Below are 22765 nucleotides of genomic sequence, written 5' to 3' on the forward strand. Positions count from 1 at the left end.
CACTTGCCGATCAAGTTTTCTATGATCACCATTCTATCTATGATGAATCTGTTAAAGTGTAAACAACAAAAAATAACTTCAAAAAAGGCCTGTTTTGAGAAACAACATAGCTCAAGAGGATAAGTGTATTAATATAAAACTGACTCAAATAACCTTAGTGTAATCAAAATCCAATTTAACCTAAGAAAATTCAATTGTAACCATACAAATTGATCTAATCTTTAATTAGAAAGATTCCAGTTTCAAATATAAAAGCAAAAACCAACAAACCCAAATTTATTTCTATTGACATTTCAAGAGTTGAATTTGATAAATTAAATATTTCATAGAAAGTAGGTAATACCTCAATTAAATAATGTAAGTAAGTAATTTTTAATTTTGTCCAATCTTTATACGTAGTGTGGTCCATAAGTTCTTAACCTAGCATAGAAAGAAATGTTATAAAATAAAAAAAATCTGTGATTATTTCTCAATATATTCTCTCTTTATTTGCACACACTGTGCAACACGTATGACTAAAGCCATTATAAAATATGATGCATCTTTAGAGTGAAAATGTTCGTACACCACCTGTTTAATTTTATCATCGCTGTTTAATCTTCCACCCCTCAACTCGGCCATCAATTTCGAGATTAAAAAATAGTCGGACAAGGCCAAATCAGTGCAATATAGTGGGTCCTGGAGAGCGAAGCAGTGTGGACAGAAGCATCGTCATGAAGCAAGCGCACACCTTTTTTTGATAATTTTTTGAGACAACTACCTTAGTAAATCAGACCAATATGTCGCCTTAACGATTGTAAGTTAATCCAAAGGATACTCCGTAGTTCCAGCATATTGTAGCCATCAGTTTTTTGGTAATTTTCATAACCTTCGCTTTTTTTGGCAAGGGCTCTCCTTTCCCATACCACTCTATGGATGCTCTTTTGTACGTTAAATCATAGTGAAAGGCCATAGTGTCATCATCCGATGCAATTGATCGGAATACACTGTCTTGGTCTCTAAAAATCGCTCACAATATTCTACTGGACAGTGCTTTTACAATGCGCTGATAAATCGAAGCACCCACCTTGCAGTAATTTTTTTCAAATCTTAATGCTCTTGTAGGATCCTTAGAAGATTTGTTTTGGAAATGAGGGCTATGCTGCAATATCAAAGCGACTTCAAAGGATTTCCCGCAACAATAGCAATTTATCATTGATAATGGACACAAGTCACCATAAACAGCTTTCATTCGATTTTTTATTTGCATTATTGTTAATACTTTTTTAGTTAAAAATTTTAGTGCGAAAACAACTTGCCCGAATGGTGGTTCGAGCTTCACTATAATAAAATGGGTGGAAACAGGAAGCTAAAACTTGTAAAGCTTGTTGAGAGTTGTCACTAACGGGTGTGTGTAAAGATTTTTCCGAAAGCACTCTATTTCCTATATGAGGTCAATAGTGTCGGATCTAGAATTTTATTCTGGCAGGGAAGATTACAGTGGAAAATTTTGTGAAAGGACCGCTGAGTCACTTTATGTGCGTCCTCGATAGTGCGCGTTCATTCCAATGAAACTAGATAAACGGGGCCGGTAAAAAATCAAAATACTTTATGTTAATTGATTGCAGCTGAACTAAGACGTTATACAAAGTATTAAAACGTTAACAGATATTATACGAATGAGGACGTAGTAGTGGAATTAGGTCATTCATAAAAATAAATATATTCGACGAACTTCAAACTAATGATATAAAATAATAATACAAAAAATATATGTACCGCAGTACGTATAGAGTACAGATTTCATTTAAATTGGGATACTGTTTTAATGAGATTAATTTAAAAGAAATCATTGTGATATAAAATAGAAATGACATTGGTTGAATTGAAATGACATTGGTTGAATTGAATCTTAATTTCCATATCATTCATAGCTCCACTTTTCGATAACTTATAATTTAGTTCGATTATATACAAACGTTATATTTTATAAGACTGTCAAGTCATTTTGCAATCTAATCATTTCATTAATGCTTCACTTATACATGATAATCTATCCACTAGTTTTGAAAAATCACAGTATTCCATTTTCATTCAGTTTATCGACCCCCTACGCGCTATAAGCTTGGTCGGAAGCAAACAACCTAGATAAATTTCGGCATGATCAAATGCACAACCTTACATGTTGTAGAATGTAGATCATCAACGCTCTACTTAGTATAATTATTGTCAATCGATAAATGTTTATTCAATCTAACACCACTGATTTATTTACACTGTTTACCAAGATGAATCTGGCGATGACAGTTAGACAAAATTATTAAAATATTATTGGCCTTTAATGTGTGTGCAAAATTTTGAATTTATATGATCGCTTAAAATAGAATAAAAAAATTCCGTTACTGTTATTCTGGTATTTCTGACAAAAGTGATTTACAAATTTATGAAGTTACTATATTATCACTTTTCCTTTACATGAATGCAAAGTTTTGAATTTATCTGATAGTTTGAAGTAGGTAAAATTAACCTCTTATGTAAATTTTGTTACATACTATCTTGTTAAAACTAGCAAGATTAATTTATGGAATTATAGTATTGAATCTGATTTTTAATTAGTATGCAAAATTTAGAATTAATTCGAAGCTTTTTAGCACTTTGAAAATCGAGTACCAAACTTCGTTACATAAATCCATAATTCAAATGAAACTAACGAAAATGAATATAGAGCATGTTAAATACTTACCTTTTTGAATATTTCTTTATGTATCAATAACTATTGATTATACTTTTTAGCAAAAAGGGAATTTTCAAATTAAAATGGCGGGTAATGAAGCAGTCGGATATAGCTGACACCGAAATATTCGTGAGGGATATTACAAACACACAGAGTATAATTTTTAAAACCACTGTACCCTATTTTAAAAGGTTATTTGAATTGGATGCAAATACAAAGTTCGCTAGAAGAGTGAAAGATGGGAAAGGATATCAAATATGTTTGTTGGCCAAAGATAGTAAAAATATTGTGAAGAGCTTTTATGAACAACAATGCAAGGATTTGTCAATGACGTTTTCAGGAGCAGTACCTATGTACAAAGTCTCGTTCCTATCGATTTATTTAATATTCGCTTATCATATTGTTATGTTTATTATATAACTTATTAAAATCGTATTGTGATGTTCTTCTTATTTATTTAAACAGTTTTTGATCACAAGTCGGTGGCCATCTTAGAAATTGTCTCTATAAAAACAGTCACAAAAGGGTTAAAGCTACAAGCTAACCATCGGTATCTTGGAGAATCCTTTTAACATGTTTCTGATGAGACTCACCAATTCAACTGGTTGCTCACTATCTTATCATATCCAGTTTATTCAGGTTGTACTCCAGCACATGGTATCGGAAGCTTTGAAGCACTTGCCCCAGATCGTGATAGGTGGATCGATCTTGATCTCGTTTTTGGTTACGTACCTGGAAGACGTACCACGAATCGTCTCTGAGTCTCAGTGTTTTGCCGGGGGCTGTAATCTAATTTTCAAATTTTACTAATTGCCCAAACTTCTTCCGGGAAGCGGTTGCCAAACCTCATGCGTTCTTGATACTGACGGGGGAGATTGTACGCCAGTGAATAATATTCTGAGAGTGAACAAATATTTGCTCTGTAGTGACTCAATATCTACCTTTGTCTGTACCTCCATACGCACTCATTAATTCTTCGAACGCAAGATCTGACTCTTCTTGACACTTTGTGCAAAATATATTTCTACTAAGCTATATTCACCACCGCTTTCTGTCATCGGAAATAGTCTAGCGAGTTCTAAAGCACTCCTTTCGAAGGGGCTTCCAACGTTATACTGTTTCATGGGTCCTTTACTCTTGCGTTGTGGTCCATTATTCGTAGTACAAATCATACTCAAGAGTTTTCTTCACCCCCAGATGACATCCTGATGGATTGTTGGGATACCTCTTCTGTACGTCGGCTACTTTTCTCGAAATAACTACTATCTTCTCTTCTAGGAACCGTCATCGTTAACAAAGACTTTTTTCACTCTTCATATTTCCTCTCAAGAAGGTCACGGATTTTCTTCCTTCCATTGCCGAATCATCTTTAGATGAGGATAATTCGCCTGATATTCTCTAATCTTGGTGGGTGACCATTCTTCATATGAATTTAATAGTCTCTAGAAAATTTAAGATACAATTTTCAGTTCATTAATTTCTTATGCGGAGCACATAGTTATTTAACAGCTGGGACTATATATTATAGTGTACTTTTGTATATCTTTGCCACATTCCCACAACGATATTGGAAAATTTAAAATTACTTTGGTTAAATTGATTATTGTTGTATTTTTCGAGTTCTTTTGTTTTTGATATCAAAACTCGCCCAATTTAAGGTTATCTTAGGTTAGGACGTTGATTTCTAAACGTTTGGGAAAACAAATTCTAAATTAATTATAGATTGATATTTCATGAAAATCTCAGTGTAAATTATAACAGAAAAACTTTGATCATTCTAATCGGACTACATCTCATAAAAGTGAGCAAATTACACCCTTTACCAAAACAAAAATGAATGCCCAAGTTGGGTTGAAACGTCAAGATTATTATCTATTGAAAAAAGTAATCATAAATGGAAGAGACCCTAAATCAAGAAGATTTATTAATGAAAGTATATAAAAACAGGTATAAGAATTAATAAATTGAACAAACTTTCAGAACCCATGAAAATGAACGATGATATGAGATTTCTTTAATTAGAAATTATTATAAAAAGTTGTCGTTGGTCTTTCTTCCACGGCACTGATGAAATCTTGAGTTTATTTTGTCCATCCTACGCTGAACACTTCTCTGATTAAATTTAGTATGCTTCAACATGTAAACCTTTAAACAGAATTAACTTAGCAATTGACAAGGCAACTTTATTACTCGATTTATTTCTCTACTTGTTTTGGTATGTAATAGTTTAATTAGTCCTTTCTAAGAAATGAACTACACAAGATTAGTTGAAATTTATGATTATATGCTCTCTAAAAACTACATTATCGTAAAATGGTGTGCCAATTTTTGTAACTATTCCACTTTATCATGTTGTTATTAATATTATTTCATTAATATTAGAAGAAAGAAAAAAATCAAACATATTTGGTGGTTTTGAGAGCTACAAGAAAATAAGTTAATGGTCTAAATTTTAAAACTTATATTTATGTCTTTTGTTTAACTAGATTTGTACTGGGTTACTTCCTCTATTTCTAAGTACTTGTAAAGTAAAACCACTGACTCTACTTTAGCTTGGAAGTTAAGGACTAAAGTAATGTCCTGCATTTTAGAGTATTTTACGCAAAAACAAAAACCTATACAAGGCAATTAATCTCAAGCTAGACGTTACTTGAGTTTTAAGAGAAAGAAAAGACGTAAAACAATTGATACTTGGCAAAAACACGAGAGATTTAACAGTTCAACATCACAAAATTATATCTTAGACTCTGCAAGGATTGAAGTAGTGTATTGAAGGAATATCTTCCGTAGATGTTTTACAGTATTGCTCTTGGTTGGACCTAAAAACTTTTGACTCTATATTAAAATTCGAAATATTTTTCAAAGTGTTTCTATACTATTTAAAATTGAAAGAAGTTGACTGTTGATGTAGCTGCGATAGTTTGCACAACAAGAAATCAACTTCATAGTGGAAGAGTCCACCGAGAATTACGGATACAGATGCAGTGACGAAGAAGGTGATTTGGACCTAACTTGAAGCTGACATTCACTGATCATAAAACATCTTTGAAAAGTACTTCATCCGTTCTATTATCCTGCATATTGGATATAAATTTGTTTTTACTTTGTACCAAAGTCACAAGTGAAAGAATTTAAATACTAAACTTTAGGCCTGGATGTTATATATTCAGTTTATTTTTTAATAATAGAGATTATTTATTTAATGATTTGCACTAAAATAGATTAATAAATGGAATAGCTTTAGCAAATGAGTTACTTTAGCGGAAGTGAAGTAATGAATCGAATCAATTTAGTTTGGCCTCTATTCTAGTACAACAGTATTGTAAGCTACGAATATTTAGGATTTAAAAGAAAAAAGATTAGTATTATATTTCTCAACCCTGAAATCTCTTTGTCATTTTATCTACTATACTAATCATTTCAACATAATTCATTGTTACTTTGATGTGAATGAAATACAGTATGTATGTGTTTTCCAGGATTAAGGTATCCTGAAAATACAGTGATTTCTTATTTTAATGAATATCCATATGACAGACGGGGTGAAATTTCTATATTTTACAGATATCAAAATAGCGTAAAAAAATTTCCCATACCCCTCATTTTTAAGGCCCCCCACAAGTTAAAACTGATAATTCCAAACAGCTTCAGTTTGGGTCCGAATACAACACTGACAATAGAACTTAATTTTAACTAAAATCCTTAGAGGAAAGGGAGGCTCTTATCGGGGAACTTATTATCTTATTTATTACAACCGTGATAGAATAAGGTAGCCTATTTTATACTCGGGCTAATGTCAGTTTTAGCCATTGCAGTGACAGTAATCGCCTCTTCTTCTACGTTGGCAATCGCATATGGAAAAAAATATTATAATTGTTAAAATGGCTCTAAATTTTTTTACATTATATCCCAAAGATTTTTGTTGTTACTTATTATCAGACAGGTTATCATCGTATCACGTCACTTTCTCTATACGATACAATGGTTTGATTCCATTTATTTTGATAAATCCAAAAATTGATTGATTGATTGATTTGTTTCTACCATCATCTTTTCTTAATATGTCTAAAATTGCTTTCCGCCAAGGGTTCTTTCCAAGTTTTGGTATAGAAAGTGATCGGAGGGTGCCAGATCGAAGAAATATAGCGGATCAGGCAATAAATATGTTAGAAAATCAGCATAATCTTGGCCAGTAATTGATTTCATTTTTTTTTTAATAATTCATAAATATGTAGTCCTACAAGACTGTAGCCATCAACTAATTGGCCTAAAACGTTTTTTTGCTTTATTAGGAACATGTTCTTCGGACGAAATTCTCCACTCTACTGGTATAATATTACAAAATAGACCTGTTTTGATTATCCTTGGGTGTAAGGAGTGTTACGAACTCGTCCATTAGAGGAGCCGTGAAGCCGGTCCTGTCCGGTTATGATGGAAGAGTCTAAAGTTTGGCGAATATGCCAGTTCTAGAAAAGGCTGTTTACGTGATATTGTCACAGCGCGGATTATTCTATATTGTTTTTTAACCAATTCCTACTAAGGTTTTTTATTAATTTGTTTGTTTGTTCACGTCCTAGAATTATTCCAGAACTTCTTTTGACTCTAAATACTAGTTTGTTTATAGGTATAGGTAAGTCGGTACGGATAAAAGTAGTAATAAGTATCTGGTAAATTTGAATAAATTGTATGAATGTGAAGTCTAGTGTAAATTGAATAAGTAAGAGAGTATATAAATTCACCCACCATTAGAAATAGTTTGAAGAAAAGAAAACGTTACAATATGGGCATTTTTTATTATCCATACATTTTCAGATGGTTTAATATGCAGAAATAAAATACCAAATCCTATTACATACCTTCACTTTTGTGTAAGTAGAATTATAGTAGGGCCTTGGTAATTCGGATTCCTGCTTGTTCGGTACAATCAATGGATTACAACGTTATACAAAATGTGGAGTTAAATTACCACAAATCACTTTTGATTGACTGTCTTATGTTCTGAGAATTTTATGGCGATATTAAAATCGATAACATTAAAGGACACAGTTTTTCTTTTGGCTAATTGCTGAGCCAATATTAAGGCATCGCTAATTAACAAATCATGGAGAAATTTGCACCCTGGATTTTTTAGTGATAAGACGAACCAGAAGATGATGTGCCTTTAGCACAGCTTTGTAATAGGTTGAGTGGCGCCATTGATCCTCAAATAAGTGAGGCAGAAGCTCAAGAATGGGCTGCTGATGGTGCCGAAAGCAGGTTACAAAGATATCAAGTGTTAACTGTTGAGGCTATGTGTGAGCAAAATAAGGACAATAATGTTGAAGTCCTTGACTCCAGAAAAGTGTGGTAATTTAGAGGTGGTAGGAGTTTTAAACATTGCTTTGAAATGGGTTGAAGATAACGAATTTGATAGCCACGAAGTTAAGCTTCTCTGTCGACTTAAAGACCGGGCTTTTGGAAAGGTCGAAAATAAGACGAGTATTACAGACTTTTTCGAGAAAAAATAAATGTTTTTTAACTCACTGTTTTTCTCACATAGTTGTAATTATGAACATGTATATTTTTATCTTTATACTTTAATGTGAAAAATTGATTAAAGAAACTAAGGTTAAACATGTGTTTTATTACCATTAAATATGGCGTACTATAATCCGGAAAGGGTCTTGTTTTTGCCTATCCGGATTACCGAGGCCCTAGTGTACATCATATTTTTTCTCAATATCACTTTTAGAGATTTGAGAACGGCAAGAAAAAAATAGATATGAAACTCTAATAACCGATATTTATACCAAATTTACGGTTTATATAACAAATAGGGTATATTTTTTTCCGATGTGTCTCATCCCACATGAGATATTAATCTTTCTACATAGCATTGTTTCCTAATCATCTGTTATCTAATTAGTTCAACTAAATTATGTGACAGTTTTATATAAAAAATCCTAGCGCAATTCAACACAATAGAATGTATCAACCTCACAAAATAAGTTCAGTTATGTAATTAGATACTCTTAGATGTGGAGATTGTATGGAAGAAGCAGTAAACTATGGGTAAAAATGAAACATTCAATATTCACAATAGATAATTAATGTCACAAATAGGCAATAAGGAAGCTTACGATTTTGTGGACATACAGTGGGATATGAATTGAAAGTCTTTAACAAAAAATTTTTTTTGGTTTGTTAAAATGAATATTTTCTAATTATCTACAACTATAACTAAATAGAGTCTTTAGTAATAGTAAATAAAGTATGTGGGGAATAGCAGGTAATTTTGTCTAAAATGGGTTCCAAGAATGAGCAAATACTTTTTGCTTCATTTATAGGTAAATCACTGAAATAAGTATTCTACTTCAGTCCATTATTATAATAGAAATAAATTTCCGTGTGTATGTGTCTATGGCTCATTCTATAAAGTTAGGAGAAAATTACTAAATATCAATGCTATCTTTACTCATGGGATGGTAGAACATACGCTCTTCACTACAACTCAAGGCTTAAGTGATTTGAATTTCAGAGAGGAGACCATGAAATGACTATGAAGGCCGTTCCTATTTAGTTGCCTCTGTTTCATATAAAATTAAGTCTCAAGAAGCAATTCGTGAAGTCTCTTCATCAATACTCTGAAGTTTTTGAATACCCAAAGAGTCAGAGGGGTCATAATCTAAAATGAAAGCTGATATTTTCGTCTGTCCACAAATAAGGAAAATAATTACCAGTGAAAAATTTCCAAAGCTATTGAATGCCTAAGAAAAAGCTTGTCGTGACTGCAAATTTTGAAGAGCGTGTTCATAAAATTTGCTTATTTAAAGTTCATGGGTTGCAGAATGTCCCTAAAGTACATATGGTACATGAACACTTAGATCATTCCAATGTTGACAAAGGGAATATTTATAAGAGCAGGGACAATGCTTTTACTAAGATATGTTGAAATTTGAGCACCGTTATCAATATAATGGAATAATGCCTACTTACTATAACATTGGACATAATTGCATATAATATACGAGAATTAAACTAAACCCTACGAATAATTTCATTGATGAAAAAATATTTTTTCTTATTGTTACTGTCAAGTCATATTTTCCGAGATAATTTATCTTGATTTCAGGTCGCTTTTCTATGAAAGTCGGTTTTAAATAATAGAGTATTCCAGAGTCTCGAACCCTAACCTGCTTTTTGTTTCTGCTCATTGACTAACATCATTATACTCGCACTATTATTGACCAACACCCTGTTTTCAGATAATACTGCCAAAAATTTATCTGTATCTATAAAAAAACGCTGTTACGAGATAAATCACTTTCCTCGTGTAGTTAATTTCAGTATCTTTCACATTCTTTGACTACAAAAACTGATAACTTCTCATTACTCCGCTTTGGAATAAAGTGATACCTGAACTGACACGATTCTGCTGTTGTATGTGGACGACAAATATAACGATCGTGATTAAATTTGAAGTTTTAAATCGGAAACTGTGAGTAATTATTAGCTATAATAGGAATATCAACAATATACATTCTAACTTCAACATTCCAGAACTGTGGATTGTAAGAAATAAAAGTGTTGGAAAGAGATTTATCAAAAAAATCCAATTCATCAGTGTTCCAGACCCTTAATCTTTTTACTTTTTTCTGTGATTGTTTTACAGATAGGACATATCATTAACAAAAGGTTATCATTTAAAACATTTACTAATAGTACACAGAAAAATCAAAAATAAATTGATACTTTAAAAGCAACACCAAAAATAAAGAATATTATGTTTGGAATGTAACAGATAGAAGAACTGTGTTAATCTTCAAACCTAGAATAATCAATGATTTATTGTGTATTACTACTTCTTATTTCAATGACCACATTGTTGTTACTAGCATTTTATCTGGTGATTGTCTTGAGTGTGTAATGGACCTTAAAATATTTCACGGTTTGTGGTTAGAAATCATTTTATCTCGTGATAAGCTTCAACTCGTTAAAGTTTTATGATATTTATTAAAAAGGAAATAATGTTTTGCCCTAGTTACATATATTTAGACTTATTATTATATTTTGTACCCATAACCGGAAATTAAAACACGTTGTTCTTTTAAGAGTAGCTGTTTAAGAAAACTTGTCACAATTTCATAGATATTATTTGCGATGATTGTGAAAGGTTTTGGATTTTTATATTTCATCAACCACATAATTTTATTATCCAATTTGCAAGCAATTGGTAGTTCATTAGTTTCCCTATATCCTGATCTTCTTATAATAGCTTTTTAGCAATAGTGCTGGAGCTTTGGAATATAATAATAATAGTATCATGAACTCTGTAACCGTTTCTGATATCATTGGTTATGGATAAATTAGTTTTTTTTTCTAATCCATACCACCATGTCAAGATAGGAATTAGTGAGATTCAATGGCGTACTTTTGAAATACAGATGTAATAGTATTAACCAACAAGTATATAATTGAAGGTGATTGATGATAGAAGTGAGCACAGAATTTATTTTAGAGTCGGTATAACGGCATGACAATCCTGTGCTGCTGTTTCACAAATTTTTTTGGCTGTATCAACTTTATTTTGTAATATATCCTTCTGCCACAGCAGTGGATTTCCAACCTCCAAGTCGTTTAATAGCTGAAAAATCTGGACCGCTGTCTGAAAGAGCCGAGGGAGAAACAATGTCCCGCATAAAGATGCGGCTGCGTAAAAAATTTACCATTTTTATAGAAAAGTATGCTAAGGTAAATATCCTGTTTGTGTGTATTTTATATGCTTCAACTAGATATTTTGATCCTAAATCTTTTCAACTATTGAAATTTTAACTTTTATCTTTGTTACTAAAAACAGATTGTCAGAAGCATTAGAAATAAATGATTGTACATGTTCTTTGTCGAGGACTTTCGACTTCTTATATATTATTGTTTTTTTTTCCTCTTTATAACCACTATTAATCCATTAAATTTGTTTATGATGTTATTTTTGAAATTCAGTGTCGATTTAAGCATTGAGTATTTTGGCCATAAACTAGCAATTAGGCTATTCATTAAATAATACTTTACTTGTTTCTTATTGCACCAAGATATAAATGCAGCATACGTTTTTTTATATGGACTTCTGATTTTTTCATTAATAAACTTGATTTTGGAACTAATAAATGTTGTCAAGAATAGCATAGGGAATAAAGAACTTCTTAATAGACTAAATCATGCAGAAAAAACAGATTAACAATTTATACGGAATGTGAATTCAGTGGAGTAACAAACGTTTATCTATAATTATCATCACCACACCAAACTTATTAGTTGTATCAAGTATAAGTTTGTATTTCTGGAACCGTTGGTGATATTCATACTGAATACACTGTTTACACCACTACTACACCAACCTCACAATTATACTGTCTGACACACGTTTCGATAACCAAGTTATCGTCTTCAGAGACTGAAAGAAAACTGATAAACGCGTGTCAGACAGTGTAATTGTGAGTGTTGGTGTAGTGGTGATGTAAACAGTGTATTCGGCATCATATGCTTTCGAAGTTATTGTTGAAATTTGATGATTTGATTGTGAAAAAGGGGTAGAACGGAGACCACACTACTCGTGAAAGATATAGCTGAAAGTATCTCTAAATAAAATCTTGAAAATTGAATATATTTATTGAGCTTAGGAGCCATTTTCTTGGTGAAGTGACATGAACGATTTCTTTGCCAGCTATATTATGAATGGTTTCTTATTGGGAATGTGGCAATGAAACAACAAAGTCGACTAACTTTAATATATTTTCGGAGCTTTCGAATACTCATGTATTCATTATCTGGTCAAATACAATATAAGAAATATGTATAAATGTGTAACAATATTGTAAGTAAAAGTTTATTACTGTTATACATTTATTTACCCAAGAAACTACTCTTATATATATATATATATATATATATATATATATATATATATATATATTCGATTCATGCATTTTGTATTGTTATACAAGTCAAATTTTATCTTATCATTTGAACACAAGATGTTATTTTTTACTATTCTACCCAAAGATTTCTGCGTAAATCGGTTTCATGGCATTTTTAAAACTGAATATTGTAATAGGTTGCTTAGCCAATTACAAAAATACTACTCCGTGCTAAATTTTAAATAAGTTTTGTCTCCAACTATCTGAAAACTGAACATAAATGTCTTTTTATATGATGTGATCTAAACGAACACTTGATCAAGACTAATAAGCTGTTATATCTCACTATAAGCTGATCATACTTTAGGCTTCACTCTACCGTTCAAGGGCTTACTTTTACACTTCCATGATATGACATCAATTATACTTCTATTGTACACGTCCTCCTAGAACACCCTGTAGTAATACTCCTAATCACTTATCACGCGCAAGTTTAAAGAAAATGATTCACCCTCTCGTCGATCCTGCCTGACTCGTTTCGTTCGTGTGACATTATACTTCTTGCGCTTATTTCGTGCAGGTAAACAACGCAAAAAACGAATGTCGTGTTCTTATCAGTAGCGAAAAATTTATTCCAACGGTGTTTTCAGTTTTAAAAGTGATTGTGCATAGAATCCCAACCATGGTTTCCAAAACTAGAAAGTCTCATGAGTTCCACACTAATTAGATTACACCCAAGTCCTAATTTGCTTTTATCCCCTTTCAGAAAGCCTCACCCACTGTGGCCCCGACTTACCCTGGGAGCCGCGATTTTATCAGGGAAGCCTTCAAAATGAAAAATATATCAGGAAACGCCGCAGACCTGATGCTTAAATCTCTTAGTGAGAATACAATCAAGCAGTATAATACAACATATTCAAAATGGTGGGAATTTTTCGAAGGGAATAAGCCAAAAATTTTTCAACCTACTGTTCACAATATTCTTGAGTTTTTAAGTCAACAATTTCAAAATGGCTCAAGCTATTCGAGCATCAACACTCACAAGTCTGCACTAAATCTTATCTCAGAAGCAGGGAAATCAGACACTGTGGAACGGTTTATGAAAGGGGTTTTTAAAACTCGCCCAAGCTTTCCAAGATACGACGAGACTTGGGACCCATCTCCGGTACTAATTATGTTAGAAAAACTTTACCCATTGCATACTCTTGATATGAGCCAACTTTCAGTAAAACTAGTTGTACTGTTAGCCTTGACCACAGCCCAAAGGGTGCAGACCTTCTCTAAAATAAAAATAAGTAATATTGTGAGCTCGGATACAGGAATACAAATAAAAGTAACAGATATTGTGAAAACCTCGGGGCCGAAAAAACCTCAACCACTCTTAAAGTTTTCCTTCTTCAGGGATAATCCAGCGCTTTGCGTTTGCTCTACCATTCTACACTATATCGAACGAACAAAAAGTATCAGGGTTAGCGAAGACTACCTTATTTTAACTGCCAAACGACCATATCATTGTGCTACGACTCAAACCCTCAGTCGCTGGATCAAAAATGGATTAAAAATGGGGGGAGTTGACACTAAAAAATTTAAAGGGCACAGTACCAGACACGCTGCTTCTTCGGCTGCCCTCAGATCTGAGGTAAATATCGAGAGCATAAGAAGTGCAGCTGGGTGGTCTGAAAAGTCAGATACTTTTTGTAAATTCTATAACAGGCCTTTGGTAGACACAGAAACGTTTTCTAATTATATTGAAAACTTAATAAAAAACAAATGAAAAAGTTTTTGTTCGGTTTTGCATTCTATGACAAAAATATATAATGTTTTGTTCATTCATGCAAGTATGTTATGTTAGTTCATAGTATTAATAATACTAAAAACGAAAAGGGTTTATAATTAATTTTAGATTTAAAATTTTTGGGATGTACTTTTTTGTTACACAAATGTTACTTTTCTGGGAAATAAAAATGAATAGAACTGTAATAAGACTATTTTTATTCTGGTCAAGATCGCCTCTACAATCTTCTCTAAACATCTACAGGGTGTTCTAGGAGGACGTGTACAATAGAAGTATAATTAAGGATTAAACGACTTACCTTAAGGATGTTGAATCCTAATTATACGATATTGGACACGTCCTCCTAGAACAAACCCACCCAGGAAGCAAGTGACTTGGGTTGTCAATACGAAAGGTAATAGTACACCCGCCCCAGAGGCGATCTTAGCACAGAGGCGAAGTATAATGACACACGAACGACAGGCAGGGTGACGGATCGACGAGAGGGTGAATCATTTTCTTTAAACTTGCGCGTGATAAGTGATTAGGAGTATTACTACAGGGTGTTCTAGGAGGACGTGTCCAATATCGTATAATTAGGATTGAACATCCTTAAGGTAAGTCGTTTAATCCTTAATAATACAAATATTTTTTAAAATGTTCACTGGACCTGTTGTTTCTCTTATCGGTTAATGTTGACTGGTATTTACGTCAGAGTACATATCAATTTTATCCACTGTACATTTGTTATGCTGATAGGTTATTACAAAATATTATTTAAAAATTCAAATAAATCTTATTAAATTTATGTTAGTCGGCATCGTAGCAACGTTATGTATGTAAATAAAAACTCTTAGGTGAATAAAATTATTTCTTGGAATTCAATATACCGTTCTTCCATATTATAAGTTTTATATTTTTTCAAATTAGCAATAACGAAAGCGCTAATAAATTCATAGGTGGCGTAATGATTTTTGCTAACAAAGATTTGTATTTTCGTACTTAAAGATAGATAGATAATAAAAAAGTTAATCAAAGAATATTTTTAGATTTACCGGTAAAAGTTTACTTGGTAACGGTTTTTCCTTTATTAAGCAATTATGGATACGAAATTTTATATACAAACATAAATGTAATTTTATATTCATTGGGCTACACACACAGACACAGACATACATATACATGCATATATATATATATATATATATATATATATATATACATATACATGCATATATATATATATATATATATACATATACATGCATATATATATGTATATATATATATATATGATGGGCCGAAAAAAACGAATTTTTCTTTTTTACAATGCTATACCGCGGAAAACTTGTCTTTGGGATAGGTAAATAAAAAGCAAGTTTAAAAAAATATTTAATCCCCAGCTAGCATTGTCCTAAAAATTTCGATTTTTTTCGAAAATTAAGTTATTTTGCAGCTTTTTTCACGGTACTTAGTCAACGATATGTTAAACTATTATAGTGAAAATCCTTTATCAAAAGTGATGAAATTAACAAAAAAAAATTAAAACCGTTAAAATCTTCCACATTGGGATAGCGCAAACGACTCATATATCAATAAATTTTTGCATTTCATAATCGTGGCATTACAAGTTAAGCGCGTCATGAATGAAACAATAACTTCTCTTTTCCTCCCTCCCTCAATGTATAGTGGATGCGTTCGCCTCAGCACGTGACCTCTCTGACACGTGTGAGTTTGTATTTAGACGCACATTCGTACAGTGGCTTCGATGCTTTATTTCGGGGTGGTGTGTTTTGTGCTATTTTTTATCGTAGTAATCTAGATTGCTCTTCGTGATGAATATTTCTAACAAGCTAACTCGAAGTCTATCGCAAACCCACTCATACCAATCGTTTCCTTAACGCTCAATCCCATCAGCATTCGGCCCAACTTAACTACATTGATCCACTCGTATCACAATCCATCTCGTTAAGTGACAATTCCAGTCGATCATCTGAAATCAATTATTTGAGACAAACATTGATTCAAATTGGTTACAAAAAATCCCAAATTTCTAGGAGCATCCATAAATTTTTATCCCCAGCTCCTCCATCCTTCTCCACTGGTTTGAAAGATCAACTGAGGTTGTCCCTTCCTTACATAAAAGGTGTAACACACAAAATTTGCAGAATCTTCAAACCCAATCAGACTCTCTCCCATTCAATCAGAACAGTCACAGGCAACGTACCCAATGAACATTAAGGAGTGTATGAAATCCCCTGCTCAGATTGCTCTTGTTCCTATATTGGCCAGACAAATCGACGTATTTCCGTCAGAGCCACTTATTTTCTGTCACTAATTCCGGTATTTCCTCCACCCTTGCCCAGCATCGTGTCCATACTGGACACACAATCGATTTCAATAAAACCAAAACTATCGCCCCACTCCGCTCTTTCAAGTCCAGGATTATAGAGAAACGTCCAAACTATCTGAACACAAGGGACGATAGCCAGAGATTGCCGACAATTTGGAAACACTTGCTTCATCCACTTCGTTCGAATTCCATATCGGCCAATAACAAGATTTCCTATAAAACCCTCCGAGAAGCCTATCTCCGCACATTTATTACCCCTACCGCGAATAATATACTTCCCACGCCCGCCAAAACCCTAAAACACTCCAACAGGTCCCCTATAATTACAAGGTCCAGAAGTTAGCTCGAGACCAGCAGTGATTGTGTTACTGTCAACAGTGTTCTTAATACTTTCCATTTTTTTGGTGAAATTCCAAGGAGTAGGCAGATTGAAGCCTTGGAAACAACCGAAAAAAAGGGGTGATTTGTTGCATGGAGTAGTTAGATTGAAACCACGGAATCGGATCACTTACTAATGAACGAATAACCACCCTATCCTCCCTACCCCCACACTTCTCTTGATAATAAACTGGTTCTTTTGTACATATATATATATATATATATATATATATATATATATATATATATATATCATATATATCATATATATAAGCGGTTTCTTATTGGGAACGTGGTAATGAAACACCAAAGTGGACTAACTTTAATATATTTTCCGAGCTTTCGAATACTTTTGTATTCATTATTTGGTCAAATAAAATATAAGAAATATGTATAAAAGTGTAACAATATTGTAAGTAAAAGTTACTGTCATACATTTATTTACACAATTGACATTTCGCCTTTATCAAAATATAATATTATATATATATATATATATATATATATATATATATATATATATATATATATATATATACAAATAAATAACATTCCAACGTTCACCCGCTATTAATTATGTTTTTATGGTTCAAAAGAAGTGAATAAATTATTGATGATATTCAAAAAAGACTAAGAACTGAGACTCTTGTGGTTCTTCTGTAGACATACAAGAAAACGACATACGAAAATGACAGTAATAAACACTGTGGACCTGTACAAATGCTACAAGTACTACTATAGGCAGAGTATTCTCTGCAAAATGCCAAAGATGCGAAGAGATGATATAGTGAAACGAAACCAAAAAAAAAAAAATGCTGAATATAGTGAATGCAAGAGCAGAAAAAAGTTTGATGGAGCTGAAAACATAGAATAAAAAAATCGAAATAAACATACATCACCAAAAGACGAATGCTTCTATCACAGTATTCGTACTTCCTAGACAAGTTATTCATTGGTGATACCTCTAATGAAAGCAAAGAATCACTTAAATTAAAGCTTTTTTACCGAAGAAGGTAAGGTGGGCTCTACCTATGGCAGCTATCTATACACAAAATTCTAAGACAACAAGGGTGTATAGAATAGAACAGAACTAGGGGTATAAGAAGAGGACTACGCGCCAATATCGAAGACGTGAAATACGATGTCCCAATGTCGATTGTTCTATTTCGCACCCATTGATAGAGATTCAGTAATAGTGGATGCCTAAAAGCTCAATTGTGCTTTAGTAAATAGTATAAAAGCTATATTTTGGAAAAGTTTTGCCATCTTACAGTGTTCTTTTTGTTTTTCAGCTTAATAGTTTCTATAGTTCACCAAATATTTTTATATTTTATCTTAGCCTATTTATAAAAAGATGCTCTTTTAGCTGCATATATTATTTCTTCATCAATATCTACACATAATTTTGTCATATTTCATACGAATTTAAAATTTAGGTACTTGGAACTTAAAACAAATTCGATATTTTTCTAAGAAAATGTAAGTAGAATGTCGTATTAATAATGTTCACTGTGAAACGTGATTTAAATACATATTTCTGTTTTTTTTTCTCTTAATCGTTGCTTTTTATACATATATTAGAGAGGATAATTCCTTCTGACCTTGTATAAACTACAAAAAATAGCGGTATATAGTTGTATATCGAGCTACGTCATTTTTACTGACACGGTCAGTTATTTAATTACAATTTTATGGTAATAAGTTAAAAGATAGTTGGGCAGATGTCAATGTAATTTTGTAGGTGGAAACAACCTTTCCGTTATTTTATATAATAGATTGTAGAATATACCATTGGAAATTCAACTGTTCTACAGAAATATCACTCTATCGAATATAGATACTTATTAAAGATCGAAGTTACCAGTATAGATACGTTGGAAATATTACAATTGAAGTACCCGTATCTTTCAATCAGGTCTGCTACTCTAAAGTAGAGTCTATTATATGATCAAGGGCCCTCAGTAGGCTCTGTGACTCTTAATGTTGCTACTTAAGAATTGAGAAGTGGCGACACTAATGTGAATATGTCAAATCTGATATTTGCATCATAAAGTTTGACCTTTTTAACGGTGAACATCCTCTGAACGTGTTGTTATACGAGAGCTATTTGAGTTGTTGATATTTGAAACATCATCTTGGTCTAAAAATTGAATTAAATCACAAACATTTTCGTGCGATAACTTTCTATGACTCTCGTGGATTAAACCAACAGTAGTGTGTGATCAACTCGCTTCGACTTTTTGTGATAAAGTATAATCACGAGCCAGGGCCGATCCTAGGGTATTGGCCGCCCGCGTGCAAATACCAGATGTGCCGCCCCTCCAGATATTTTTTTCTTATTTTGACTAATATTTAACGTTGACGTTATAAACTCTTAAACTCATCTACCTGTATAACGTCTATTTCACACACAACGATTTTGAACATACTCAGTGCGTATACAGCTTTGTGCGAGTAATTCGTGGCTCGGGGTGACAGAAAAGGAAAGCGCCGCTGGCGAAATTTTTTGCTATTCAGGTCAAACGTCTTTAAATTGATAGTTATGGTGAAGTTTTGTCATTTTTCAGATTTTAGGAAAAAATAGATTAGTCAGTTAGGTATTTTTATCGTATTCGGACGTCACAATCGTTATGTGTGAAATAAGTCTAAGATATGAATCATGAGTAAAAAATGCAAATAAAATTTGACTTGGCCACCTTATAAATAAGTTAATATCAACAAAATACTTTATCAAAATAAAAACACAAACAATAATATCGCCTACATAAAAAAGTAACAACTAAACACTCAACGAAAAGTATATAAATCAGTTTTTTACAAGTGTGCAAATTTATCAATAATTTCCGTAAAATCTATTTTTTCACATATTTTGGATTCAATAGAGATGATGGCCAAATATAAAAGCCTTTTTTGTGCATATTATTTCTCAAGTAATTTTTAATAATTTTTAATTTGCTGAAACTTTTTTCTCCTGAAGCCACAGAAACAGGTAAGGTTAAAAAAATTCTTATTGTTAGAACAAAATTAGGAAAAAAGGAAGTGAGTTTAATTTTTGACTATGATTTCTAATACCTCAATTGGCTGTTTCTTACCTGGAAAAATATCTTTGAATGAAGTTATTTCATTAAACAGTTGCATTCAATGCATTCCGCGGTGTTTAGGTAATTTAGGATTTTGAAGCATATTACTCAGAACATTAATTCTTGCTAATAAATCATGCCAAATCAAAATTCAACACAAAAATTTGAATGATTCAAGATTTTTAATTATTGATTTTGCACTATTTTTAGTATTCGCATCTCTAGTGGAATCTTTAATTGAGACATTTAATGCGGTAATAATGTAATCTTGCTTTAGAGGTCTAATAGCATTGATTCGACTTTCCCACCTTGTTTCACTTAATGGTTTCAAAGTTAGACTTTTCACGTATTCGTTTAGTAAATTCCATCGATATGGGGATGAAGAAAAAAAATTATACCTCTTGTACCATATCAAACAATCCAGAAATTTTACTACTGGAGCTGACAGTATCATTAACGACAAGGTTTAAGGTGTGAGCCGCACACGGTACGTATAATGCTCTAGGATTGATATCGAGAATCCGTTTCTGAAGCCCTATTTTTTTTCTTCACGTTCGATCCTTTATCGTAACTCTGACCACGTATATCTTTAACTTCGAGCTGCAGACTAGGTAATAGCTTCTCTAATAGAAAATAACTGGATCAAATTTGACCAAAATCTCTATTGCCTTTAAAAAATTACCATTATCTCTATGATACAACTCCGTACTAGTTCCTCTGCTAAATTTTGACTGGCTAAAAATTATACTTTAACAATCATTCTTTCAATGATAGCGCGCCATCGCTATCTCTATTGTAAACTTTTTGTTGTTCCGCGTCAATAGTACAATTTTTTCCATCCTCGTCTTCATTCCGCACCACGATCTTATAGAGTTAACGTGCTTTAGAGTATTTTCATGCTTATTGAGGTAATTAGAACAATGACGCCAATCAGTTGTGTTGAACTATCTCTACTAAACAGTTTACATACAAAACAAAAAATACAATTTAGTTTTATGGAATAACAGAGCCACGCGCGATTTATTTTCTCCTCGTTCACTTTAGTTTTGTTATAATATGACCAGCTAAATTTTCTGCCAATCTCATCAATCGGAAACTTGATGGGACCGTGTTCTACCCATAAATCAATATATTTTTTTGTCAAAATGTTAAGCCAAGTACCTGGATCATCTTCAGATTCCGCTTCACTAGGAATGGGACTGCTTGATGATGATCTTGCAGCTTTATCACTTTCATCGTGTGTGAAATCTATTTATTTATTGTTTCTTTCACTAGTACTGGTGGATGTTGATGATTGAGAATAATCAAACTCCGCGATTTGATCCGAACCTTTTTGTTCGGACTCACTTTTATCCGGTTTTCCAAAATACTTTTTCAATGCTCCCGCTTGTTTTGAGATTTCTTCTATTCTTCCATTTTTCTCTTACCTGACTCTCTTATAGACTTTCTGTTTTTGGACGAGGATGACATCTAAAGATAAAAGGTAAGAAGAACGATAAGTATATCATGGCTCACAGATGCAGATAAAATGAATAGGAATTCTTCAGAAATTTTGAAAATCATCGAAATGACCTCCAAAAAGTACCTACCATTGTTAATAATTTTTTTTACCTAAAGTGTAAGAATATGGTTTATTCATAAGAAATCCCCATTCCTACTGAAAAAGTTAGAGCAAATTATTTATAATAAATAATGATTCGTAGCGCTCTTTCAAAATTTGGGTAAAAATTAAAATTTTTATAAACTCCCCCGGTTGGTAACCTATAATTTTATACGAAAATTATATTTTGAGCTAACGAATTTTGAAAGAATGGAAAATAAATTTTGAATTTTCAAACATTTTGTACTTATTTTCAAAATGGGTCATCGCCACAAAATTAGTTTAAAAATATGCCCACTTCTTTTATTTAATTAGAAAATACCCTGTATAGCATTTCATTCGTTCATTCATAAATCTAGTTAAGAACTTTTATACTTATCACAGATTTGATTTAAACGATAGCTGTTGATAGCAACATCTTGTCAGAAATTTCCAATATTAACTTACATTTGCTTGCTTGCACTTGATTGTGTTTATGACCAGTCTTATTGTATGTTTATTCAAAATTAAATGAACATTTTGAAATGAAAATGGTTTATATATAGTGTGGTGAAGTAGCAAAAGAAATTTCGATGCCGCATCCCTTAAAACAACCCATTTCTTACCTATAAAGAAAACTTCGCGACCGCTCCTTAGTTTGGCTACCCGCGCACGGTGCACGCGCTGCACACCTGCTTGGATCGGCTCTGTCTCCAGCCAACGCATTTCAGTAATTTTTCGAAATAAATCATGGTTGTACTACGCTATAGGATGAATTTTGGCAAAGGTCGTCAAAATTCGTCTGTTGTCGACGAAAAAATTTGTTCGAATTGTATACTGCATAATTGAACAATCGCTCAAACAACTCCGGTCGATTTGTGTTAGAGATGTGTTTAATATGAGCCAAATCTAACAAAAGTTGTTCGAGCACGAAGCACTCCAAAGCAATTGGTTGTTTCTGTCAGAATAACTGGACATGTCGCCACCGCTCCTTT

The 22765-nt window shown here is 32.5% G+C and overlaps 1 protein-coding gene across 2 annotated transcripts in view; it reads left to right on the plus strand.

Annotated features, from left to right (window-relative positions):
• Positions 1-3154, plus strand: part of LOC130442876 (chaoptin) — a 47350-nt gene extending 44196 nt beyond the window's left edge. For both annotated transcript variants that reach the window (XM_056777263.1, XM_056777262.1), the window contains exon 14: positions 2773-3154. In XM_056777263.1, the coding sequence (XP_056633241.1) occupies positions 2773-3133 (361 nt within the window). In that variant the 3' untranslated portion in view covers positions 3134-3154. The remainder of the gene's footprint in view (positions 1-2772) is intronic.
• The last annotated feature ends 19611 nt before the right edge of the window (positions 3155-22765 follow it).

Source organism: Diorhabda sublineata, chromosome 4 (genome assembly GCF_026230105.1).
Source record: "Diorhabda sublineata isolate icDioSubl1.1 chromosome 4, icDioSubl1.1, whole genome shotgun sequence".
Lineage (NCBI taxonomy): Eukaryota > Metazoa > Arthropoda > Insecta > Coleoptera > Chrysomelidae > Diorhabda > Diorhabda sublineata.